Source organism: Mesocricetus auratus, unplaced genomic scaffold (assembly GCF_017639785.1).
Source record: "Mesocricetus auratus isolate SY011 unplaced genomic scaffold, BCM_Maur_2.0 Super-Scaffold_100714, whole genome shotgun sequence".
Taxonomy (NCBI): Eukaryota; Metazoa; Chordata; class Mammalia; order Rodentia; family Cricetidae; genus Mesocricetus; species Mesocricetus auratus.
In genome coordinates, this window is record NW_024429270.1 from 1,580,973 (window position 1) to 1,600,252 (window position 19,280).

General features: G+C 41.5%; 1 protein-coding gene across 5 annotated transcripts in view; it reads right to left on the bottom strand.

Annotated features, from left to right (window-relative positions):
• Cnot1 (CCR4-NOT transcription complex subunit 1) overlaps nucleotides 1-19,280 on the bottom strand; it is an 82,685-nt gene that overhangs the window by 56,083 nt on the left and 7,322 nt on the right. For all 5 annotated transcript variants that reach the window (XM_040740798.1, XM_040740797.1, XM_040740795.1 and 2 more), the window contains exon 2: nucleotides 11,969-12,244. In XM_040740798.1, the coding sequence (XP_040596732.1) occupies nucleotides 11,969-12,070 (102 nt within the window). In that variant the 5' untranslated portion in view covers nucleotides 12,071-12,244. The remainder of the gene's footprint in view (nucleotides 1-11,968; nucleotides 12,245-19,280) is intronic.

A 19,280-nucleotide genomic window follows, 5' to 3' on the forward strand; every position in this document is an offset into this window, starting at 1 on the left:
GTTTGCAAAAAAATAAGGACTAGGGATATAGCTCAATGGTAGCACTTGTCAAGTATAATGGCCTCTGAGGTAAAATTTACCTTGTAGCAATTGTTATGGAAATTACTGCTGAGCATAATCATGACAAAGGCCTATAATCCTAGCTCTTGGGATTCAAAGAATGTAAGTCAATCAGGATTTCAAGCCAGCCTCAAGCTAACCAGAAAGTTTAAGACAATCTGGGTGGCAGAAGAGCCTGTTCTCAAAAACAAAAGTAAATTATAGGAATCATTGAAGTAGAAATACCTATATGCAATGATTACTTGTAAATTTATTCTTTTTGAACTGGCTAAAGGAACACAAAACCTACCAGCAATTAAACCACATAACTTGACATGGTGGTCAACATTTACACCAAAAGTAATGTATTATTTTTTACTAAATGTCATCAAATGGGGTTTTACAGTTTTACAGAAAAAATTTCATTAACTCAAATTTCTCTTACCAACCAACTCTTGACAAATACCTAGATAGCTACATTCAATTTCAGTGATTTAAATGCTGAACTTTCCAATGGTTGTGCCTACTACCTCTAGCTGGAAAAGTTCAGGCAAGCCTGTTCTCACCTTTTCTAACTACTTTGGCTAAAACAGCAGCCTCCCCACTCCCACTACCCCTTATTTGGCTTTGCATTTACTCTTACTTGACAACTGCTTTTTTAAGTTGCAGAAGATCAGGGAATTTGCATTATTCTAGAAAGGAGCATAACAAACTTTGTGGGTAAATAGTTACATTTGTTCAATGCTGCTCTAAGACAGAAATCCTCCAGGAAGGAACCACTGGCAGTTGGTGGCTAAGAGATGAAGCATTGCTCTCCACTGGCAGGCAGCTCATGCCCCAGGGTAGTAGCTGTCAACCTTCCCAATGCTACAAACCTTCATTACACAGTTCCTCATGTTTTGACCCCCAACCATAAAATTTTCATTGCTACTTTGTAACTGTAATTTTGCTGTTATAACTCACAATTTTTTTTAGAAATAAGAGAGTTGCCAAAGGGATCACAACATAAAAATTGAAGACCACTACTGCCCTAGTGGATGACCACATTAATTGGACTCTGAAAAGTTATTAATAAAAATGACTACTACAAAATAAACCACCATGATTCTAGGAGGAAGATAGGATGGGGGAACTAAGGGTAATTGGAGGGAGGTAGTGGTGGGTGGAATTGATCAATATACATTATATAAATGAAAACTCCAAGAATAGAAAGGTATTATTTAAGGGCTGGAGACAACTTACCAGTTAAGAGGATCTATTTTTATATATATTAATTACTCTTTTAGAGGACCAAGTTCTCTTACTAGCACCCACACACGGTGGGCTCACAACTGCCTATAACTCCAACTTGAGGGATGTGACATTTTCACCGGGCCTCCCTATGTCCACACATACATGAATAAGTAAATAGATCTTTAAAGTAAGTCAAACATGGTGGCATGTCTATAATCCCAGTAACTAGGGAAGCAGATGCAGAAATACTGAAAATTTAAGACCATCCTCATGTACATAGCATACTTAAAGCCAGTACACCAATTAATTGATTATCCAATATCAAATGGTCAGTCATGAAACTATATATACAAGTAAAATTATACAGACTGAGCAGGTTGTATTTTTAGAATTATGTATATACATATACGTATACATATGTAACAATAAGAAAAAGAGGACATGAATTTGAAGGAGGGGTATTTATCTCAAAAAATAATAAAATTAAGCCAGGTGTTGATGGTACATGCCTTTAATCCCAGCACTTGAGAGACAGAGGCAGGCAGGTCTCTGTGAGTTTGAGACCAGCCTGGTCTACAGATCGAGTGCCAGGACAGGTTCGAAAGCTACACAGAGAAACCCTGTCTCAAAAAACAAAAATATCTGAGCATGGCACACCTCCTTGTAATGCCAGCACTAGGGAAAAGGAAGCAGGAGCCCTTCAATTTCTAGGCATCCTGGGCTACAAAATGAAACTCTGATTCAAACTAAATTAAGTAAGTGATCAATAAAATACATAACTACCTACTTCAGGTTAGGAACTGTATTGATTTTTGTATTATACATCATATTGAACTTCCTTATATTGTCTTCAAAAACTGACAAAATGAATTGCTGGATAAGGCAGGTACTTAAAACAGACTACAAGAAAGTAAAACTCAACAGTCTATAAAACAATCTGGACTTATAGTCAAAGTATTATTTTCCTGTGTCATAGTAAAGAAATGACAGTTGACTAAACTGTTTGACTTACTTCAGTTTCCATTTTCCTAACTTTTAAAATGTAGACACCAAGAAAGACTGCCCTGGGTCAATGAGATGACTCAGTGGGTAAGGTACTTGCTACCAACCCTGGCCAATCTGAGTTCATTCCGAGGAGCTACAAGGTGGATGTTGTCCTCCAACTGTATCAGCACCATGGTATGTTATTTGGACGGCTATGGAACATTTAGGTCACACAACTTCTTGCTGGAGGAAGTGTGTCTGAGGTACAGGCTTTCAGTCTATAATTCCCACCCCCAAACCACCCCAATTCCAATTCACTTTCTGTGTCCCATGTATGTGGATGGAAATGCAATCTCTCAGCTTCCTGCAGAGGCCACTCACTGCCATGCCTCCTCTACCACCACGGACTCTCCCTCTAGAGCACACACATTCAATCCCAGCACTTGCGAGGCAGAAGAAACTCTGAATTTGAGGCTACCTGGCCATACATAGTGAGTTCCAGAGAACTAAATAGATACCAGGTAGCCGAAAAGAAAACAACAAACCCCTCCACAATAAACCCATAGAGATGTTAAAAGTAGAGAGAGCAGAAAGCTCAACAAGCCACTGAAAATGCATGCAGTATATATAGGCAGGCAGGCAGGCAGCTTTGGGCAATGTTTTGGCAGCACATACACATTACTTTATATGAAGGGTGGGGTGTGAATAGACGTGGGTGAACCATGGTGTGCATGTGGCAGTTGGTTCTCTCCATGTTGGATTCTGGGGACCCAACTCAGGTTCTCAGGTTTGGCAGCAAGCACTTTGTTTGCCCGAGCCATTTTGCTGGCCCTCTTTTCTTTGTGTATGTGTGACTATACATGTATGTGTGCTGTGTGCATACCAGGGTACACCGTTTGTGTAGAGGTCAGAGCCTTCTTTTTTTTAGGGGGAGGGTTTTGGAGACAGGGTTTCTCTGTATTGTTTTGGAGGCTGTCCTAGAACTCGCTCTGTAGACTAGGCTGGCCTCGAACTCACAGAGATCCGCCTGCCTCTGTCTCCCGAGTGCTGGGATTAAAGGCGTGAGCCACCAATGCCGGCTTAGAGCCTTCCCTTCTATGGCTTTGCCAACTGGCGAGTGAGCTCTACAGCATCCACCTGTCTCCAGCTCCTCATGACAGGATTATAAAAGCATGTACCCATACTATGAAGCCCAACTCTTTACATGAATGCTGGGAATCCTAACTCAGGTCTTTATATATATGAGCACTTAACTCACCAGCACCTTATAGGCATTTCACATTGAAAAAGAATGAGTAACAATTACAAAATTACAAAAAAATATATAAACTTCTGGAAGGAACTGTATCTCAAACAAAAAGAGTACTCAGGAAGCAAAGGTGAGCAAATCTCTATTGAATTCCACATCAGCCAGGAGTACATAGTGAGACCCTATCCCAAAACACACATGCACAAGCAGGGTCAAGGCAGCTGGAAATACAGCTCAGTGGCAGCACACTTGTCAGGCAAGCACAAACTCCCAGATTCTATCCTAGGCACTAACCCAAACCCTTCATCACCAACTTTTTACATAAAGTAAACAGGAGAAATAAGAATGTTAAATGACTATGATGATTAAATATTGATGCTATTTTAGTCTGGCAAGATGGTTTTGCAATTATAATGCTTGCTACCAAGCTTGACAAACCCAAGTTCAATCTCCAGACCCACCTAGTGCAAAGAGAAAATCAACTCCTACAAACTGTCCTCTAACCACCATAATCACTGTGGCACGTACAACCAACCTCCACATAAATAAATGTAATTTATTTTTTCGTTTTGAGACAAATGTCTCACTATGTAGCTCTGGCTGGCCTGGAACTCTAGACCAGGATGGCCTGGAACTCAAAGAGTCTGCTGCCTCCCACATGCTGGGATTAAAGGCATGGCCCACTACATCCTTGTTGAATAAATGTCATTTAAATTTCTTATCACATTTTTAAAACACAGAAGACAAGTGCAGTGGCATATTTCTGTATCCCCAGCTATTTAGGATACTAAAGAGAAACACTTGAGCTCTTAATTAGTTCAAGAGCAGCCAAAAAAAGTAAGACCCCCCCCCAAAAGTTGTAACCAGGGTTTAATCCCTACCATGACAAAAAAGGGAGATGGGGAAAAGGGGAAGACAGAGAGAGGAGGGAGGGAGGGAAATAAATTTATTCCATGACAGTATTTGTATTCCAGTACTTGGAAGGCCAAGTAATGAGTTCCAGGCCAACCAAGATTGTAAGAGACCTTGTCTAAAAATGGAAGGCAAAATTTATTATAAAATTTAAAACCAAGCTGGCTGTGTGGCACACACCATTAATCTCAGCACTCAGGAGGCAGAGGTAGGCAAATCAAGGCTAGCCAGTTCTATAGAAGTTCCAGGAAAGTCAAAGCTACCCAGAGAAACCCAGTCTCTAAAAACAACAACAATAATAATAATGAAGACACAATACTGGTACTGATGTTAAGTCTTTATTACCACAGACAAAATTATGTATGAAGTCTTCTTCTTCAGAAATAGGGCAAATGGGCCAGATGAAAACAGATTATGTTTTGAAATCAAGTTAGATGATAGGTAAATACAGCTTTATTTTGTTAATACTTTGACTAGCCTTCAAATCAGCTGAAGCTGAGGTAGGAGTGTTGTGAGCTCAAGACCCACCTCCTCACAAAATACTACATCAAAATAAATTTTAAAAAAGAATGAATAGACAGTGTTAATATCATTAAAAAATATGATCATAAATCAGCATTTTTAAAAGAGAAACCAAGAGACCAGTGTGAGCCTTGCAGGAGTGGTAGCTATGGATACCCTGCTGAATGAGCTGCTCTCTGTGAAGGATCTGAAGAATTCTGAAAGAAGTTTCAGTTTGAGCAAGCAGCTGGCTCAGTATTCAAGAGCATACAGTTTGAGGGTGCCTGGTGCGAAGCAAATACAGTGACAACATAAACAGAGGCATCATGCTGCTGGAAGAGCAGTAGCCCAAAGGGAATGCACACATTATTTCTACTTGGCGGTGGGCAACTACCAGCTCAAGGAATATGAAAAGGCTCTAAGGAAGTTCTCCACCTGTATGTCTTGACTCCCTCAGGGTCACATTTCAGATATCCTTCCTAACAAACATTTAATTTACATTAAGATTCATCACCATAGCAAAATTACAGCTATTAAGCAGCAATGAAGTAATTTTATGGGGGGGGGGGTCACCAAAATGTGAAGAACTGTAATAAGGGGTTGCAACATTAGAAAGGTTAACAACCACTGCTCTGATATGTACAAGGACTGCTGCAGACTGAGCCCCAGAATGTTAGAAACAGCATGAAGGGCCTTGCACCCACAGATCTCCAGAGAAGCCAGGAGTGCTAATCACACAAAATTATCTTTGAAAAAACTGTTCTTCCAGAGAGAAAGCTGAGAATTGGACATGATTAACAGCCTGGTGATGTGTTATCCGTTGGGCCAGGCCATATCAAGACCTATGGTTCCCACCGCCCCCTCCCCCCACACACACACACAAGCTCCTACAACCAGGACAAGAGGTGGCTAATAGCCCAAATGACCTCTAATGCTATCTGTATGACAGAGATCGCACCAGACCTTTAGGCCCTTAAACTAGTACAGATAGCCTATCTCTTGAACCCATCTCCTTGAAGGAAATGACAAGTACCCTGAGTCAAGTTTCAATGTAATTACACTTCCTTGTGCAATAGGGATTTTATTACACCAGAATTATACTGGGTTTAAATACACTGGGAATAAACGGCCTGTTATTAGACTCCGTGAAGTCTGATCCAGGTTGAGGAAGTCAATTTGCACCAGGTTTTCATTCTTATCTCTTCAAGGGGTTCACTTCCCTGTATGACACCTACAGGGAGACACACACACACACACACACACACACACACACACACACACACACACACACACACACACACACACACACACACACACACACTGGAATGTCTGGAATCTCCACACACACACACACACACACCAGAACCTCTCGAGGGAACTGGAGGAATGTTTTGGAATGTTTCATTGACAAAGGCATGAAGTAAAGTAAGATGGACTAGTAGACACAGTCACTATTGGTAACACGTCCTTGGGTGTGGACAGGTTGGCCAGTCTCGTCAGACTAGCTGTCTTCAAGTCCAAACCCTGAAGGCTGCAGCCTCACCTGCTCTCTCCCCCAAGCACCTGGGGGGAGGGGGATGTGAGGACAACACAATACTGGAAGAGGGTCTTGTCCATCCTCACCATCACCTTCTCTTTCCCAACCCACTGTCTACCTCTACAACCTCCATGACCTTCAACCCTGCATTCTAACACCTATTGTTTAACCCTAATGATTTGCAAAGGGTGTAAATAAAATTGGACTGTGGTTTGGGGGGGAGAAACCAGCTAGGTGTGGAAACACCTATAGGATGAGAAAGCCCAGAGGGGAGAAGGAAAGCATTTAAAGCATACTGAGGATACAACTTAATGGCAATGTGTTGTTTGCCTAGCAAGCTTCACACTCTAGATTGAAACTCAATTAAGGAATGGGGGGAGGAGGGACTCAATAGGAAAAAGGACTTAAATTATTTATGATTACAACCAATATTTTTTTTTAACTTATGCTGGTACTGGGGCTCTAACCCAGGGCCTCAAACCATGCTAGCTAAAAAGTACTTATCACTGAGCTATATTCCTTAGTCCCATCGATTGATTTTTCTCTGTGGCTTTGGAGGTTGTCCTAGAACTAGCTCTTGTAGACCAGGCTGGTCTTGAACTCACAGAGATCCACCTGCCTTGCCTTCCGAGTGCTGGGATTAAAGGCGTGCGCCACCATCATTCAGCATCCCATCAATTCTTTTTATGATTATTGAGCTATGCCCACATGATTGGAGGTGGGCATGAAAAGGAACACATATGCAGGTCAGAAGAGAACTTTGTAAAGTTAGTTCTCTCCTATACTTGGTAAATTCCAGGGATTGGCACAATTTTGCAAGCACCTTTATCTACTGAGCCATCACACTCCCCCCCCAATTTTTCAGACTTAATTATTTTATGAGTGCTTTCCTTGCATAGATACATGTACACCACATGCATGCTGGTGTCCTCAGACATCAAGAGAGTGTGTGGGATCCCATGGAAATGGGAGTTAGAGATGGTTGTGAAGCACCATGTGCATATCAGGAACCTAAGCCAGCTCCTTTGTGTCAACAAGTGCTCTTAACTACTGAACCACCATGCCATACCCCCAAACAGTAACTTTAAAAGGATGATTACAATGTTAATCTTTGAATAACATCACAGAAATCTCACCTAGGAGGCAAGTCTTCTTTTCTCATCTGTAAGATGTTGAAATACTAATTAGTTGACATTAGTAGATGTATCTAACAAATTCAATAAAATCCCCTCTTTCCATTTGTCAGTAAGTAAAACTACATAAGGAAAACATCCTAGCCAAGTTATTATGCCTGATTAGACTTAACCACAGTCAAACAACAATGAAATATACCTGACTTCCTTGCAAAGTAGGGTGAGCATCAATTTCATAAAATGGTATTAAGTGTTTCAGGATTTGCAAGCTTTACTGACATTCTTTACCACTGGAAATAACCAAGATGTCAAAAAGAGAACTTTGCCACCATCCCAGGTCTAAATTTCTAATCTCCAGGTGTTAAAAGAGGTTACATGCAAGGGCACAAAGGCACTATTGAAGCCACAAAATTTATGTACTTAATATCTGTGCACACCAAGATACCTCAGCCATTAAATGAAGTAATTTTTATATTTTATCTTCAAGTTTAATTACTAGATCTAGACGTGGTAACTAAATGCCAGTAATCCCAGTTCAAGGCCATTTTAGAATACACAGAAAAACTATCTAAAAAATAAAACAAAACCACAATAAATGATTAAATAATTTATTTGGGGCTGAGGAAACGAATCAGCAGTTAAAAGTGCTTACAGCTTTCGCAAAGTACTTGGATTCAGTCCCCAGCACCCACATCACAGCTCACAACCCCTTGTAACTCTAGTTCCAGGAGTTCTGATTTCCTCTTCTGGCCTCAATAGGCTTCTGCATGCACATAAAACTCATGCAGACAAACATACATACACATAAAATATAAACCTTGCAGGGCGGTGGGGGCACACGCCTTTAATCCCAGCATTCGGGAGGCAGAGGCAGGTGGATGTCTGTGAGTTGGAGACCAGCCTGGTCTAATTTCAAAACAGGTTCAAACCTACAGAGAAACCCTGTCTTGGGGAAAAGGAGAAGGAAAAAAAAAAAAAAACCAATTAGGTAAATAATAAATTCCTTGTTTCCTCAAAGATTTATTTGACCACATAACAAATGTCAGGCATAGGAGACATAGACATTCTTAGACCTCAAGAACTTGTAAGGAAAAATGAATAAACCAATTATAAAATATAGTACAACTAGATCATGTAGGGCATTGCTGGTGTCACTAGATTCTGACCTCCATTTCTGGTAGCCAACAATCAGCTTCTCCAGGATTTGCCTCAGCTACAGAATGTCACTGCCTAAGAACATCCCCTCTGGGGCAGTCTTCATCCAGCAGGGGTACAAGCATGATCTAGTCCTTTGAGCCCACTGTGATACACCTGTGATATATGACTTAGAAGCTAACACACAATGTTAACCCATGTATTGATTTATTTGGTTGATTGGGTGAGGGGTTCTTTTCAGAGTTTATGTAGCCTTGGCTGTCCTGGAACTCAATCTATACACCAGGCTGGCCTTGAACTCACAGAGATCAGCCTGTCTCTGCCTCCTGAGTGCTGGGATTAAGGGAATGCACCACCATAGACTAGCATTAACCCAGGTTGTATCAGGGCTGAACCCATTAGCAGAACTGTAGATTCCCCAGTCTCCTCCCATTCTAATCTGTACAGACTTGACATATTTTTATCCTACTTTCCAAATTCTCATACCTGCTTCCAGAGAATACATTCTCAACCTGTACCACAGGCACAGTTTCAGGGGAATAGTAAGATATCCATCCATACAAGGTCTGTACAGTAGGCACCATAGGTACATATGCATAACCAGTTTGAAGCACAGTGAGACTCAAAAAAACCAAGTGGGGCTGGAGAGATGGCTCAGCACCTAAGAGCATTGGATATTATAGTAGAAGACCCAAGTTCAATTCCAGGCACCCACAGCAGCTAACAGCCATCTGTAACTCACGTTCCAAAAGTTTCTATGACCTCTTCTAGCCTCCAGAGGCCCCAGGCATGCACACACTACAGAAATACAAGCAGGGAAAATGCACAAAATGTTTAAAAGGTGTGGTGGTACACACCTTTAATCCCAGCACTCAGGAGGCAGAGACATGCCGATTTCTAAGTTTGAAGCCAATCTGATCTACAGAGAGTTCCAAGACAGCCAGGGCTGTTACATATAAAAACCATGTCTCAAAAAAAATTTTTTTAAGTGGCAAGATGTCTCAGTTAATAGCCAAGCAATGGTGGTGCTCATCTTTAGTACCAGCACTTGGGAGACAGAGGCAGGCAGTTCTCTGAGTTCAAGGCCAGCCTGGTCTACAGAGTGACTTCCAGGACAGTTAGCACTACACAGAGAAACCCTCTCTTGAAAAACAAGCAAACAAACAAAAACATGGCTCGGTGAGTAAGGATGCCTGCTCTGAAGCTTGAGGCCCTGAGTTCAATTCCCATAATCTACATGGTGGAAAGAGAGAAGTGACTGTTGAAAATCATTCTCTGACCTCCGTACATATGGCATGGCATGCGCATGCCCATATACTCGACTTTTTAAAGCTACAAAGTGCCAGGTACTATGGAACACTCCTAACTCAAGCATTTAGGGAGCTATGGCATAAGTATTACAAGCTTGAGACCAGCCTGGGTTAAGACTCTATCTTGCCAGGCGTTGGTGGCACATGCCTTTAATTCCAGCACTCGGGAGGCAGAGGCAGTTTGAGGACTGTCTCAGTGAGTAACAGACCAAGCAGAGCTATAGTAAACTACCTCAACGAAAAAAAGACGGACTGTATCTTAGAAAAGTCACTCTCATATTACATACAGATCTTCTAAAGTAGGAACCATCGGGAGTAGCAGCTAAATTTGGGACTAGGATACCTTGCAACCCAGAGACTCATTTTCTACTTCTTTGTCATACAAAGTGATTTACTATAGAGGTATTGTGTATTCAAATCTCACATCAGCAATTTTTAGAATACAATGAACAAAGTAACATCTTTGAACTTCCAAATAAAACTGGCCGGGTGGTGGTGGCACATGCCTTTAATCCCAGCACTCGGGAAGCAGAGGCAGGATCTCTGAGTTCGAGAACAGCCTGGTCTACAAAGCACATTCCAGGACAGCCTCCAAAACCAGAAAAACCCTGTCTCAAGGAAAAAAAAGATACACACCTAGAAATGGAGAACTGAGTCATAGCTGCTGTGTTCAGTTAACTGAGAGGAAAGTCAGTTGAAGTCACGTGGCTTGAGCTGTATGAATGCTGCCAAACAGATGCTCACTTAATAAAAGCTCACTTGCACATGACTTGTGCCCTGCTCTGTATGTACATTTTACTTAAGGTTTTTTTTTAAGGTTTGTGTGCTGTGAACACAAAAAGGACATCAAATTGTCTGGAACTGGAGTTATGGGAGATTGTAAGCCACCCAATGTGGATGCTAAAAGCCAAATTCCAGTCCTCTGAAAGAGCAGCAACAGGTGCTCCTAACTGCAAAACCATCTTTCCAGCAGGGTGGGGGATGATGCTGATTTAATGGGTACTTCTCCAAAGGTGTAAAAACCCATATATGCAACATAAGTGCTCAAGTCTTTACTCATAGATCAAAAATATTTCATGTCCAGGAAGATAGCTAAAAGCTCAAAGATAACTGTTACTAAACTCAGGAACTCACTCATGCTAAGCAAGCACTCCACTACTAAGCATCTTATACTAACAGTGCAATTTCAACCTTTTCTATGCATGCTGCACATTTGTTAGCATGTGGAAACACATGCCATTACAGGATCACGAGTGTGAGGGTGCCTATGGAGGCCCAAGGTTGATTATCAGCTGTCTTCCTTCATCCGTCTCCCCCACTTTACCAATCGAGGGAGGGTCTATAACTGAACAGAGTTCATCAATTATGGCTATCTGTCTAGTCTTCATTGCCCTGGGATCCTGTCTGTCTCCAGAGCAGTGAGATTACAGGAAGGCTGCCATTACTTTCCCAACATTTATGTGGGTTTAAGGAATCCTATCATGCATCCTCACACTTAAAACACAGTAAGCACTTTATCTGCTAAGCTGTTCCATTTTAATGTTGAAGGGAGAAAAAGGTAGGACTAGATCTCAGATCATGTTTCTTTACTGGGGTTTTTTTGTTATTGTTGTTTGTTTTTGAGACAGGATCTCTTTGTAGCCATGACTGGCCTCAAGCACAGATCCACCCTGCCTCTCTCTGCTTCTCAAGTGCTGGGATTAAAGGCATGTGCCACTACACCTGGCTTCACGTTCATTTATAAGATAGAAAAATAAAGAATAAAGAAAATAGACTGGTATAAGGTCTTTATGTAGTGCAGTAAAGCAAAAACACAGAAAAGCAGTGTTATAACCTCTTATACAACATCTTCACATAAATTGTCAACTTATGATCAATTTTTGCTTCAATGGTATATTCTGAATAGAATACTTACATGCTGTATTTCCTGCTGGCTGGCTCGGTAGTTTTTCTTGGTTAAATTGTCCACCAGGTAGCTGATTTGAGACAAGGCCAGCGAGAGCGAGTCAAGATTCATTGCTGGTTGGGGCGGAAGCAGGCGGCCGAGCCCGGCGCAAAATCACCATTATTCCCCTTTAGTCACCTCAGAGGCAGGTTAATGCTTTCTTTGTAATTAGGCTATCTCTGTTATCTGTAAAATGTCTTCAGTTCTTCTTTACCAAGTGTCTTACTCTGTTCTGAAACATGGCACCTGTTTAAAAATAAAATTCCAGAATTCAGTTGGGTGGGAGAGATTAAGTAATTTTCATGTCTCAATATTTAAAATATTATTAAAGACACTTTCAAAAATTATGTCTCAACCACTGTGAATTTTTTAAAATGCCATGACTTTAAATTAAAAGACAAGATCTTTCAAGAGTTTAAATCTAATAAAATAATCTACAACTTCTGAGATATCCATTTTATCATTTTCAATGAACAACTTCAGAACTAACAGGAGCACACTTGGTTAGAATTTGGGTTTGACACTACTTCTCTTACTCAGCCTTTTGGCTGAGATCAGGTGTAAATTAGGACCTAAGCAAACTCACTTTACACTTTCAGCTCCCCTTTCCACAGTACCCACCGTTCCCAAGACTTCATTTATTCAGTTTATTCCCTCATTACTGCTTCTGAATCAGATAGGTGGATCTTAAAGTTGTACTTTAGGGTGTATCTGGTAGGTATTTAAGTGGCTAACTAACCTACTGAAGCCAAAGTTGAAAGTACTCATAAGAATAATTTAGAGCCAGGCGGTGGTGGCAAACACCTTTAATCCCAGCACTAGGGAGGCAGAAGCAGGCGGATCTCTGTGAGCCTGGCTACAAGAGCTAGTTCCAGGATAGCCTTCAAAGCCACAGAGAAACCCTGTCTCGAAAAACAAACAAAAAGTAATTTAGACCCTCAGGAGACAAGGGCAGGAAGATCTCTGATTTCAAGTCCAGCCTGGTCTACATACTGAGTCCCAAGCTAGGAAAGATTACAATTACATAGTGAGTGATACTGTCTCAAAAAAAAAAAATAATAATTTAGAAAAAAATCCCTAAACTGTAGTAAAACTTAAAATAGTATGTTGTTCATTAGTTGTTTATCCCCAATCACTCTAGTTGGCTAATGAAAACAAAAAAACAAATACACCCTTTTCTTCACTAAAAACTAAAAGCCTTTTATCATTTAAGGCATAAATTCAGGTGTTTTTGTTTTGAAGATTTATTTATACGCATGCCTGTGGAGACCAGAAAAGGCCACTGGAACCCTTGAGCTCAAGTTATGAGCTATTCAAAGTAGCCTCATTTAGTCATTGGAGACCAAATTCTGGTCCTCTACAAGAACAGCAAGTGTTCTTAACCACTGAGTCATCTCTCCCGGCCCAAATTCACACTAATAATCTTAAACCTTAAAAGTGGATGAAGACTGTATTCCTACTGAAAGACCCCTACCCAGGACCCCCTAGGAAAAGAAAAGCAAGGCCAGGCCGTTGCCTAATAAGAGAAACCCAGACCAGGTGCCTCGCCCAGCTGGCAGGATGTCAAACAGGATCTGTGGTCACCAGAGCAGTCATGGGACCCGGATAATAATTGCTGAAGCGTGCCAGGGTCTTTTATGTGACAATACCAGGACACCTAGTCCTTGGCAACTACCCCTGCCCCCAGTTGTGTCTATGATCACCATAGTAGTCATGGGACCCGGATAATAATTGCTGAAGCGTGCCGGGGTCTTTCATGAGGTAATACCAGGAAACTTAGTCCGGGGAACTACCCCTGCCCCCAAGATGAGCCAATGAAATGCCTGTTACTTATGTAACCATTAAAACTCTATAAATATTGTACTCCCTGAAAGCCCAGTATGCTCTGCACCCGAGTTGCAGTAGCATCCGCAGGCACCTGTGTATTCAATAAATCACCTCTTGCATTTGCAGCCAGTGGTCTGGCCCTGGTTCTTGGGCAGAGGGTTCGGTTCAGTGCCCGGCGCTTTGATGCCGAGGTCTTTCACTACTAAGTGTGATGCAAATGCCTGTAAATCCTAAAGCAGGAAAATCAGTTCAAGGTTACCCTTGGCTATATGAATTCAAGGCCTACATGAGACCCTGTCTCAAAAAATGCAAAAAGACAATCTTTGTCAGACACCCCCAACTTTTTTAAAAATGCAAATAAATTTTATCAGCAGAAATAATTTTTAACAACAGAAAACGGGAGGGACTGTGGTTGCTATATAAAATGAATAAAAAAATAAAATTCACTTCCAAAAAAGAAAATAGCTTAGTGGAAGATCGTTTGCCTAGCATGTACAACACAGGGCTTGTGCACACACCACTAACTTATAGCCAGATAAGACAGTGCAAAGGGACTAGAAGGAAGACTCGGGAACTAAAAGCGCTTAGTGCTCTTTTAGAAGACTAGTGTTTCACTCCCAGGACCCACAACTGGCCAGGTGACAACTGCCTGTAACTACAACTTCAGGAGTCTGCTGCTGCCCTCTTCTAGCTTTCACAGGGGCAGGCATGCTAACAGCTAGTTTGTGCTTGTTCCGTCACTCTGGCTCGTGCTTGCTCCCTCTCTCCCCTCCCCGCCCCCAAAAAGCAAATCTTTTAAAAAATTAGGATCAGAGCTGGGCGTTGGTGGCGCACGCCTTTAATCCCTTTAATCCCAGCACTCGGGAGCCAGAGGCAGGTGGTGGATCTCTGTGAGTTCAAGGCCGGGCTGGACCAACAGCCTCCAAAACAATACAGAGAAACCCTGTCTCATAAAAACAAACAAATAAATAAATAAATAAATAAATAAATAGGATCAGATGTGAAGTAGGACTATCTCTGTGAGCTTTATGCCCAGTCTACAGATAGTTTGAGCCATCATGGGGGTGCCTGGAATTAAATCCAGGTCCTGTGGAAGAGCAAACAGTGCTCATAAGCACTGAAGTCACCTCTCCAGACATCACATAATTTTAAAACTCAATTTAATTATTTCTGCAAGTTATGGTCAGCCAGAATAATATTCAAAGCATATTTTTACATGAACAGTATTATTTGACAAAATATTACAAATATCTGGGGGTGTTTATAGGTGTTTATCACTGATAGAACACTTGCCAGGATTTGAATGGCTCTGAATCCATCCCTACCTCCATAAGACACTACCAACTACAACTCCCACTATCCCCCATCTCCCATATACATCCTGGCGTGAACCAAGAATTGTGATCTATGTCACCTAAAACAAAACTGACCACTGCCTTCTCCCTCCAAGATAATGGTTATACTTTTTTATTCTGATGATTCTACACAATTTCTCTTTTGGGTTCCTTACTAGCTTTTGATTTCACATAAGAGATCTCAGCCTTTCCTTCTCTATATTCATTTTCTTAGTAATCTACTTCAGTCTCTGTTTTTGGTTTTTTTTTTCAGGGGGGGTCCAGATAGGGTTTTCTCTGTGGCTTTGGGGGCAGCAGTCCTGGAACTCGCTCTCGTAGACCAGGCTGGTCTCAAAATCACAGAGATCCACCTGCCTCTGCCTCCCGAGTGCTGGGATTAAAGGCGTGCGCCACCAATGCCTGGCAGCAGTCTCTGATTTTAAGATTTATTTTGTATAAAGTGTTCTGTCTGCATGTAAGCCTGCAGGCCAAAAGAGGGCACCGGATCTCATTACAGGTAGTTGTGAGCCACCATGTGGTTGCTGGGAATTGAACTCAGGACCTCTGGAAGAACAGCCTGTGCTCTTAACCTCTTAGCCATCTCTCCAGCCCCAGTCTATGATTTTAAAAACCACCCATAGCATTAACTCTCCAATTCTACCTCCAGCTAACGCCTCTCTTCAAGGTGTCCAGATTTTTATTACATTGTTTCATAATAGCTAGCACACAGTATGTTTATAATAAAAAAAAGAAAAAGCAAAGCTGGTCAGCCTTCCCTCCCACTGTTTTATTTACATGATTGCAATCTTCCCAATCTCAATTGATACAATTATATTTCAAATTACTCATACCAAGTTCTTAAAACTCCCTTCTACTCCCCTCCACCATGCTCCTACCATCTTTAAATCTGATCATCTAAATTTTGTCTCTCACCAGAATTACTATGATAGACTTCTAACTAATGTCTCATATCCTATCTCCTCGTGTTCTCTGTAGTCTATTATCAATATAACCAGAGAGGAAGGTTTTGTATGAGTGTGTGTGTAAGTCAGGGGTGAAATCGAGGTGCTTTCTTTTATCTTCCCCTTTTGGGGGAACTGGGAGTCTCTCACAGAACCTGGAACTAGAGTTCTAAATCTGGTGGCCCCCAAGCCTCCCAGGCCTGTCTGTTTCCACTCCTCAACTATGGAGTAGCAGATCAAATGCCTAGCTTGGGCATCCACACTCAGGTCACCATGCTTACACAGCAGCACTTTGCCCAGTAAGTCCATCTTCTAAGCCCTAAAAAACCTGAAAAAAACATGAAAATGAAAAACTCTAAATGTTACCCTGTGCCATGTGTGGTGATACACACCTTTAATCCCAGAAATTAGAGGCAGAAGCAGGAGGATTTCTTTGAGTTCAAGTCCAGCTTGTGGGAGTCAGTTTTGTACTTCCATTATGTAAAAGTGTTCAAGGTGGATCTCAGGATCAAACTCAGGCTGTCAGACTTAGTAGCAAGTACCTTTGGCAACTAAGTCATCTCATTGGCCTATGAATTTTAATTATCACAATTTTAATTTACTAGCTTCTATAACATACACTAACTTGTTAGATAAGACCCTTCCAATTAAGCTCTAGCCCCATAACTGTATACATAATTTAGATCACAGTATGTTATAGCCTGTATCTGTTCTAAACACTGTAATACAAAGCTACAAAACCACTACTAACAAGCTCTCACTAAACATTTTTTTCAGCTTTGTTTGTTTGTTTGGGGGTACAATTGTTTGGTTTGAAGGTTGTTAGTTTTTGTTTTTGCTTTGTTGTAACTTTTAAATTTTATATTTTTTACATGAATGCTTCCCCTGCCTGCATGCCTAAGCACCACATGTGAGCAGTGCCTTGGAAGCCAAAAGAAAGGTGGAATCCCCTCAACTCCAGTTAACTCTTGTTGAGTTGCCATGTTAGTACTGGGAATTGAACCCAGGCCCTATGGAATCTTAAATCACTGATACATCTCACCAGTTCTGCTGTAAAAAGGTTTGAGTGAATAGAGCTCCCTATTTTCATCCACCATAGTCTCTTTTTTCCCTTTTCAGATGATTTTTTCCTGAAAATATTTTTTCATGTAATATTTATCATAATCTTTTTTTTTTTTTTGGTTTTTCGAGACAGGGTTTCTCTGTGGTTTTAGAGGCTGTCCTGGAACTCACTTTGTAGACCAGGCTGGTCTCGAACTCACAGAGATCCGCCTGCCTCTGCCTCCCGAGTGCTGGGATTAAAGGCGTGCGCCACCAACGCCCGGCTTTATCATAATCTTTATCCTTTGAAGTCCTCCCCATCTCCTTACTCACTCAATCTCTCAAAGAAAATTTGTAATACAAAACAAAAAGATACATAAAAGGAGTTGGGCTTTGTGTTGGCCAACTACTCCTAGCACAGTGCCTGCTCTAGAGTGTGGTTGATACACAGTGACACTCCACAGGAGAAAACCTGTTTCCCTTTCCAAGCAATTATCAACTGCAAATAGCTTCTTGTTTAGGGTTGGGACTGTGCATTCACTTCCCCTCTCCCTGCTGAGATTTTGTCTGGTTTGAACTGTAAGTCTTGTCTCTGCTGTCAAAGTCTCTGAGCTCATGTGTATGTTATTTTGGTTTTTGAGACAGAATCTCCCAATGTGTCCTTGAATTCTCTCTTGCCTCATGTGCTAGGCCCTCAGATGTGTACCATCACACTCTGCCTAAATCATCTCAAGATTACTAAATTTTTAGCCCAGTATAGTGGTAACTGCCTATGACCTCCGCTCTCAGGGGGTTGAGGCAGGATTAAAATTTCAAACCCCCTTTGCTACAAAATAAGACCATATCAAATAACAAAAATCAAGACTGCCAAATGATTTTCCTATTACAGTAATCTCATGTAATTGGTAGAACAGGATCATTTTGTTTTTACTCCCAGAATCTAACAATAATCTACCCATGACTGAAATGCTTTAACAATTTTATGTGAAAACCAAAGTCCGGGGCCGGTGAAGTGGCTCAGCAGATAAAAGCACCTGCTGCTGACCCTAGGTTCACTCCCTGGGACAGAAGGTAGGAAAAAAAACAACTGTTGAAAGTGGTCCTGATTCCCACGAACAGACCATGGCACACCAGTATTTAAAACACAAACACCACCAAAGCCTTAAGAACATGCATAGCTCTTCTGGAGACCCTTACCTCAATTCTCAGCACCCCCATCAGACAGCTCACAATTCTTAATTTCAGCCCCAGGGGAAATCTGATACCTCTGACCTCTACAGGAACCTGCACAGGAGCAGGTGTGTATGTATGCGCCCCCACATAGCTCACAACCACCCATAAACTCCACTTCCAGAGGACCCTACATCCTCTTCTGACCTGAAGGCACCAAGCACATATGTGGTATAGATACATACATGCAAGCAAAACATTTATACAAATAAAATAACTACATCTTAAAAAAGGAAAACAGGTGGGTGGGTGGTGGTGGTGGTGGTGGTAGTGGTGGTGGTGGTGGTGGTGGTGGTGGTGGTGCACGCCTTTAATCCCAGCACTCGGGAGGCAGAGGCAAGTGGATCTCTAAGTTCAAGACCAGCCTGGTCTACAGAGCAAGTGAATTCCAAGACAACCTCCAAAGCAATACAGAGAAACTCTGTCTCCAAAACAAAACAAAAAAGCAAAATAGTAATCACAGGGGCCAAAAATTCCATTGGTGTAAAGATTATTTGCAGTCCACAGAATTTTCTCCAAAAGGCAAATAACCACTTAATGTAAACACCCACTTCGTATTCTGTAGAATGAAAAGGCTTAAGGAAGGACATTCATATTTTCACTGAAAAAGACCACCTGATATAAGATGAGAACCACCACCATGCCAGGCTGAAAGATGAGGCTTTTTCAAAGGGGAAAGAAACAAGGGCTGGAAAATTGGCTGAGAAGGAAGAGCTCTTGCTGAGGACCTGCATTCCATTCCCTCCCCCCCCCTCTCTCTGTGTGGTGAGTGCATATACATATAATCTTTAGTCGTCAACACTTTTAGTAACTATGCTTGAAAAGGGAAAGGGCATATTCTCAGAAATATAACAATGGGTGTATGTACTGTATCTGTATCTCTGCTAT